Source organism: Dendropsophus ebraccatus, chromosome 13 (assembly GCF_027789765.1).
Source record: "Dendropsophus ebraccatus isolate aDenEbr1 chromosome 13, aDenEbr1.pat, whole genome shotgun sequence".
Taxonomy (NCBI): domain Eukaryota; kingdom Metazoa; phylum Chordata; class Amphibia; order Anura; family Hylidae; genus Dendropsophus; species Dendropsophus ebraccatus.
The window spans coordinates 55561102-55569134 of record NC_091466.1 but is presented as its reverse complement, the minus strand read 5'-3'; the positions used below and the strand labels follow the sequence as shown (position 1 = coordinate 55569134).

Here is an 8033-nt window from a genome sequence, read left to right as displayed (position 1 = left end):
TGGATTTCCAATGTACACGTTTCTATAAAACCTCCCCCAACATGCAGCACTTGGAGGACCGACTAATATCCCCTTTATAATATGCAATTATTATTTTTTTAATTATGTAATAGGTGGAGGATGGCCGTGATGGACGCCCCGTGGATATTCAGGTAATTACACGACATTGAAACAGCAAAAAAATAAAAAAAATCATTTTTACAATGTTTTTTTTTTTTTTAAACTTGCTTCACCCCATAAAAGCATAGAATAAAAAGCAATCATATTTGGCCCAGAATGACATGTCAATTCTTTCGGGAATGACACGGACGGTGATGGGGGTCGAGCGGCAGAATATGCGGCGGGTTATCTGCACAGATTTCATAGTGTGAACGCACCTTAAGAGTGGATCCTGCTTCAAATTCCTTATCTATTCCTCAATGTGCGCATACCCTTTAAGGGACGGCTGGCAGTGACGACAAGGGGTTAATAAATATCAGTGATGGAAGTCATGTTCTTATTGAGATGTCATAATAAATAATATTTTCTGAAAGTTTCAAATGGGACCAAGTAGCAATCATCCTAACCAACCCTATGTTCTCTGTTATAGAGACGACAAGTACCTGCTGCACGGTTGGATCCCGAGCCTGGAGACCATCGTGTAAGTATGAAGAAGCAGCGGAGATACAATCATCCATCTACATGATATAGACTGACAATATTCATTTATATCTGTGTTTTCCGCCCCAAAGTCACCTAAGTATATTTACACATCCCCAAAAACTATGGGGCAGATTTAAGCTCCTATTCCACGGGGCAATGCAGAGGAGCAAACGAGAGCTGTCAGCGCGGGGAGCTGCATGGGGGGGGGGGGGGGCGGCTGCCCGGGTGATTGCTAGATCGTCCGGGCAGCCCATAGCAGATAGTTGCGTTCTGCTGCCACCACTCCTGTTCCATGGTGCGACGGCAGCATATCGCTGTTATTTTGTTTGTTTGTTTTCCAACATGTTTGAAAGACAAACGACGCAACGATCAGCTGACCTGAACAATGTCGCTGACCTTTGCTTTCTATTCCATGGGACGATTATCAGCCGTAGCAGCCAATATTGGCCGAATACGGCCGATAATCGTTCAGTGGTATAGGGCTTTTATATATGTGCAGCCCTGGGAAAGGGGCACAAAAAGCTGTGGCCTCCATCTGCTACTAATTTATCATGGTTTATGCTGAAAGACAGGAAAAAATCAGGGCAGAAACCTACACCTGCTGCGGAGCACTTGTAGATTTCTGCAGCTGCCTCGTGGTAGGTACAGGTCCTGCTGGATTTACACCGGTCCTAATGAATGTCTATATATATTTATACACACAAGCTGGTTTATGTTCTATACAGTGAGACTGATGAAGAGGATGAAGATGATGCGGCTGCGGACATCCCCAGGTGAGGGCTCAAAGCTTATAGTATTGTGAATACATATTCATTTTTTCCCCCATACTGTATAGAGAGAGAGAAGCGGCAGGAAGACCAGATGTGTGTGTATGTGTGTATATATATATATATATATATATATATATATACATACATACATACATACATACATACATACATACATACATACACACACTGGTATATGTTCTCTACACAGTGAAATCGACGACGACGAGGAAGCGGACGCGGCTGCGGACATTTCCAGGTGAGGGCTCACAGCTTATAGTATTGTGAATACATATTCATTTTTCCCCCCATACTGTATAGAGAGAGAGAAGCGGCAGGAAGACCAGATGTGTGTGTGTGTGTGTGTGTATATATATATATATATATATATATATATATATATATATATATATATATATATATATACATACACACACTGGTATATGTTCTCTACACAGTGAAATCGACGACGACGAGGAAGCGGCCGCGGCTGTGGACATTTCCAGGTGAGGGCTCACAGCTTATAGTATTGTGAATACATGTTTTTTTTTGTTTTTTTTTACCATACTGTATAGAGAGAGGAGCAGCAGAAAGACAAGATGTGTGTGTGTATATATATATATACTGTGTATGTATATATATATATATATATATATATATATATATATATATATATACAAGCTTGTTTATGTTCTCTACACAGTGAAATCGGCGCCGATGAGGAAGATGACGCGGCTGCGGACATCCCCAGGTGAGGGCTCAAAGCTTATAGTATTGTGAATACACGTTTATTTTTTTCCCATCCTGTATAGAGAGAGAAGCGGCAGGAGGGCAGGATAGGAAGCGCTGTTGTTAGACAGAGAATCATATTTTTCTATTTATTATAACAGCATTTATTCACATTACAAACTGCTGACACTGTGACATAGTTGTTAAGGTCCCCGTACACTTTATACTTTAGCTGGCTGTACCCGTAATATACAGTACTATATGGTCATTGTATAGAGCAGTGTACAGCTCACTACATTACTATTGCAATCACCTTCTTTACAATAAAATATTTAATGTGTAATATAAGAATATATTTATATATGAGATGATTTACGTTCTATACACAGAGAAGAAGAGGAGGACGACGAGGACAAAGGGACGGCCATGGAGATCCCCAGGTAATAAAACAAAACCTATAACATTGTGAAGCAAGGAATTGTTATGTACCATCCTGTATATAGAGAGGGGGGGGCTCTATTTGCAGGTGAAGTCTAATTTCTATTGTGTGTAATGGTGAACAGTATATTACTGCAGATGTGAATAGAGCTGGTAAAAGAGCATTGTTTCTATATAATGTGCTCAGCAATTCTGGTTTCCTTACACTAACCATTGATTTCCCTCCATTTCTTGGTCATTTCTCCTCGGCAGAAGCAGCAGCAGGAGGAGATCCATCTTATCCAGGTAAATATAAGGGATGATACACTTACATGATAACACACCTCTATTGCTGCACTGTATATCCTCATGTCATCACTATATATTATATTATCAGTCACATATAATAACCACGAAAGGCCTCATGTACATAATACAGACATACAAGTGACATGGTGCCGCCTGTATCTCCCCCACTAGGATAGCACTGAGTCCCCTCTCTCCAGTGTAATGTCTATTCCCCATCACTGCTGACGGGTCTGATCTCAGAAAAGTCATGCTGGTTTTTCTCCTTCCCTTATAGACTGCGGGCGCTGTTCTGCTGCTGCTGCGCCACCAAGGAGGAGTAAAGGTGAGTAACCAAAATCCCTTCACACCTCAGATCACTTTTATCCTGACTGTATATTCATATGGAGCCTATGTATGTAACCTGTCATTATTAACACATTGCTTGTTATATATCCAATCTAGATAACACCGGCCCGCCAGAGTGAGGAGAAGACACCCGACCATCTGGAGCTGTCTGGAGGAGGAGGCGTCCGGAACATCAAGTGGTAAATGGGATGCCAATAACATCCGGAGGACACATTTACCACACATGGGGGAGGAGGAGCCCCCTTTTACCATCAGAGATAGGAGGAATAGACACTCACAACACCTAGAGGGGTCTGGAGGAGGTGCCCTTAAAGGAGTTATCTAGGAAACTAAAAAGGCGTTTCCTTCCTCGCTGGCTTCTCACTTCTGGTTTGATCTCCTCTCACACTAACACCTTCTTACCTGGCAAAACGGAGGCGGCCTGAGACAGTGGGCCAGGTACTTTGTTGTGATTGTCGCATGCGGGTGAAACCAGTGGCGGCCAATGTACAAACAATGTTGCCGATGTCATCACAACATTGCGTGTACATTGACCACTGCTGGCGGCGAGTTTCACCCACATGTGGTGATCACACCATAGTACCTGATCTACTCTCTCAGACCTTTGCCAGGTCAGAAGATGTTGGAATGAGATGAGTCCGAACTGGAAGTGAGATGCTGGTAATGGTGGAAATATCTTTTCAGCTCCCCAGATAACCCCTTTTAACATCAAGTGGTAAATGGGGCGCCAATAACATCAGGAGGATTTATTTACCACATATGGGGGAAGGAGGAGCCCCCTTTTACCATCAGAGATAGGAGGAGTAGGCTCTCACAACACCTAGAGGGTCTGGAGGAGGTGCCCTTAAAGGGGTTATCTAGGTAACTAAAAAGGCGTTTCCTTCCTCGCCGGCGTCTCACTTCTGGTTTGGTCTCCTCTCACATCAACACCTTCTTACCTGGCAAAACGGAGGCGGCCTGAGACAGTGGGCCAGGTACTTTGTTGCGATTGTTGCATGCGGGTGAAACCAGTGGCGGCCAATGTACAAACAATGTTGCCGATGTCATCACAACATTGCGTGTACATTGACCACTGCTGGCGGTGAGTTTCACCCACATGTGGTGATCACACCATAGTACCTGATCTACTGTCTCAGACCTTTGCCAGGTCAGAAGATGTTGGAATGAGATGAGTCAGAACTGGAAGTGAGATGCTGGTAATGGTGGAAATATCTTTTCAGCTCCCCAGATAACCCCTTTTAACATCAAGTGGTAAATGGGGCGCCAATAACATCAGGAGGATTTATTTACCACATATGGGGGAAGGAGGAGCCCCCTTTTACCATCAGAGATAGGAGGAGTAGGCTCTCACAACACCTAGAGGGGTCTGGAGGAGGTGCCCTTAAAGGGGTTATCTAGGTAACCAAAAAGGCGTTTCCTTCCTCGCCGGCGTCTCACTTCTGGTTTGGTCTCCTCTCACACTAGCACCTTCTTACCTGGCAAAACGGAGGCGGCCTGAGACAGTGGGACAGGTACTTTGTTGTGATTATCGCATGCGGGTGAAACCAGTGGCGGCCAATGTACAAACAATGTTGCCGATGTCATCACAACATTGTGCGTACATTGACCACTGCTGGCGGTGAGTTTCACCCACATGTGGTGATCACACCATAGTACCTGATCTACTGTCTCAGACCTTTGCCAGGTCAGAAGATGTTGGAATGAGATGAGTCTGAACTGGAAGTGAGATGATGGTAATGGTGGAAATATCCTTTCAGCTCCCCAGATAACCCCTTTTAACATCTAGAGGCAAATTAGGGGCCCGTAACATCAGGAGGATTTATTTGCCTCATATTGGGGAAGGACAAGACCCCCTGTAAGATCAGTAACTAGAGGAAAACACTCCCTTAACACCTAGAGTGATATACAAGAGTCTGCAGGAGGCACCAATAACATCTATAAACAAATTAGATGAATTTGTCTTCAAGATTCATTTGTGCCAGATGGGACAAGAGGGAGAGAGCTACTCACCCACTTATGCTATCAGTGGTAGGGTTGACATTAGCCCCCAATGAATCCATGGTGAGGCCCCCTTTCTCCAGTTTATCCTGCTTTTTCCAGATAAAACATACACATTCTGAAATTATTTTATATTAGTGTTACCCTCTAAGCCCAGAGGAGGGGCAACTCTCCAGCCATGGCTCCCTCGAGGTTTCCCCCACAGGGGGTTTTTCCTCGCCTGAGTGCTGGAGGGTGACTCTTTGTGAGTTGGGGGTCATTTTCGGTGTCATATTATTTTAAATAAAATTACAATCATTTGACACCTAATTACAATGTGTTGTGTCTTTATTTTGCTTCTTTGGTGTCACTTATTTTGCTTCGGAGTTTGAGGTCTATCACATATTGCAAAGTCATAAAACTACCCATCTGCCCACTGAAGAAACCCCTCCATCATATCATCGCTGGCTGTAGAACGGCCGATATGTCTCTATGAGATCACTATACAAATGGGAAATTCATGAAAAAGGATCAGGACATTTGCTTTAATACCCTTGTGGACAGTGACCCATGGAGGAGGCTGGGACACAGAACACCTTTATCTGTATGTGTATATGTGTGTATGTATGCTATATAGTATTGTTGCAACTGTTAGTTTACACTAATTACAGAAGCCAAGTAGCCAAGTAACTTCAAATAATAATGCCCCCTTTCTCAGTAACAATGCTCCCTGTAGTCAGTAATAATGCCACCTATAGTCAGATATAGTGCCCTCTGTGGCCATTAATAATGCCCGTTCCACAATAATAGTGCCCCCTGTAACCAGATATGTCTCTTATAGCTCAAGGCAATGCTTCTTGTAGCCAGATATGCATCCTTATATTCAGATGTGCCCACTGCAGCAATATATGCCCCTTGTAGCCAGGTATACACCCCTGCAGATATACTGTATGCCCCTTGTAGCAAGATGTAACTCCTGCAGCCAAATATTGCTAATTATAGCAAAGTATGCCCTCCCCTCGCAACCAGATATGAAGATATGCCCTGATGTAGCATGATATGCCCCACCTCATGTAGCCAGATATGCTTGTAGCCAGGTATACCCCCCTGCAGATCAGGGGCATAACTAAAAATGGCTGGGCCCCATAGCAAACTTTCCAAGAGGGCCCCCCCCCCCACTTCCCAGCTACTGGGGAAGAAATGAATGTGTAGTTTCGGCCACATACATTGGCTAAATCTTTTTTTTTTTCTACGTGATTTTAAAATTTTTTAAATATATAAACAAGTTGGCACATTAAATGATCTGCATATTGCCTGTAGTGATTCTCGTCATATGATTGGTAGGTAAAAGCTTCAGACAATGCTCATTTAACATATACAGCCATACCAGACCTGACCAATACCGCCATACTGTGACTGGAAAAACCGCCATACCAGACCTGACCAATACCGCCATACTGTGACTGGATAACACCGCCATACCAGACCTGACCAATACCACCATACTGTGACTGGATGACACTGCCATACCAGACCTGACCAATACCACCATACTGTGACTGGATAACACCGCCATACCAGACCTGACCAATACTGCCATACTGTGACTGGATAACACCGCCGTACCAGACCTGACCAATACCGCCATACTGTGACTGGATAACACCGCCATACTGTGACTGGATAACACCGCCGTACCAGACCTGACCAATACCGCCATACTGTGACTGTATAATAGCACCATACTTTGCTGGATAACAGCCTGGTACTGCACTATATATCCTATCTGGCACTGCACGTGTGTGTATATGTATATAGATCAGAAGCGAAATTGGGGGGGGGGGGCAGGGGGGCGGTGGCTACTGGGCCCATTCAGGCAGGTGTGGCCCCCTCCCCCCACTTCCCAGCTACTGGGGAAGAAATGAACGTGTAGTTTCGGCCACATACATTGGCTAAATCTTTTTTTTTTTTCTACGTGATTTTAAAATTTTTTAAATATATAAACAAGTTGGCACATTAAATGATCTGCATATTGCCTGTAGTGATTCTCGTCATATGATTGGTAGGTAAAAGCTTCAGACAATGCTCATTTAACATATACAGCCATACCAGACCTGACCAGTACCGCCATACTGTGACTGGAAAAACCGCCAGACCTGACCAATACCGCCATACTGTGACTGGATAACACCGCCATACCAGACCTGACCAATACCACCATACTGTGACTGGATGACACTGCCATACCAGACCTGACCAATACCACCATACTGTGACTGGATAACACCGCCATACCAGACCTGACCAATACTGCCATACTGTGACTGGATAACACCGCCATACCAGACCTGACCAATACCGCCATACTGTGACTGGATAACACCACCGCACCAGACCTGACCAATACCGCCATACTGTGACTGGATAACACTGCCATGCCAGACCTGACCAATACCGCCATACTGTGACTGGATAACACCGCCATACCAGACCTGACCAATACCGCCATACTGTGACTGGATAACACCGCCATACTGTGACTGGATAACACCGCCGTACCAGACCTGACCAATACCGCCATACTGTGACTGTATAATAGCACCATACTTTGCTGGATAACAGCCTGGTACTGCACTATATATCCTATCTGGCACTGCACGTGTGTGTATATGTATATAGATCAGAAGCGAAATTGGGGGAGGGGCAGGGGGGCGGTGGCTACTGGGCCCATTCAGGCAGGTGTGGGCCCCCTGTTCCTGGGGGCCCCACTCAGTCACCTGATGCTGCCCCTGGCCGGGGATGTTATGCTCTCTCCTCTCTTCCTCCTGGAGTCACATGATGCACAGC

The 8033-nt window shown here is 44.8% G+C and overlaps 1 protein-coding gene across 1 annotated transcript; it reads left to right on the top strand.

Annotated features, from left to right (window-relative positions):
* The first annotated feature begins 1320 nt into the window (after positions 1-1320).
* LOC138771325 (uncharacterized) lies at positions 1321-3529 on the top strand. Its single transcript, XM_069950949.1, has 7 exons — positions 1321-1415; positions 1621-1668; positions 2113-2160; positions 2528-2578; positions 2829-2861; positions 3139-3186; positions 3306-3529. The coding sequence occupies exons 1-6, from the start codon at positions 1321-1323 to the stop codon at positions 3182-3184; spliced, it is 321 nt and encodes a 106-aa protein (XP_069807050.1). The 3' UTR covers positions 3185-3186; positions 3306-3529.
* The last annotated feature ends 4504 nt before the right edge of the window (positions 3530-8033 follow it).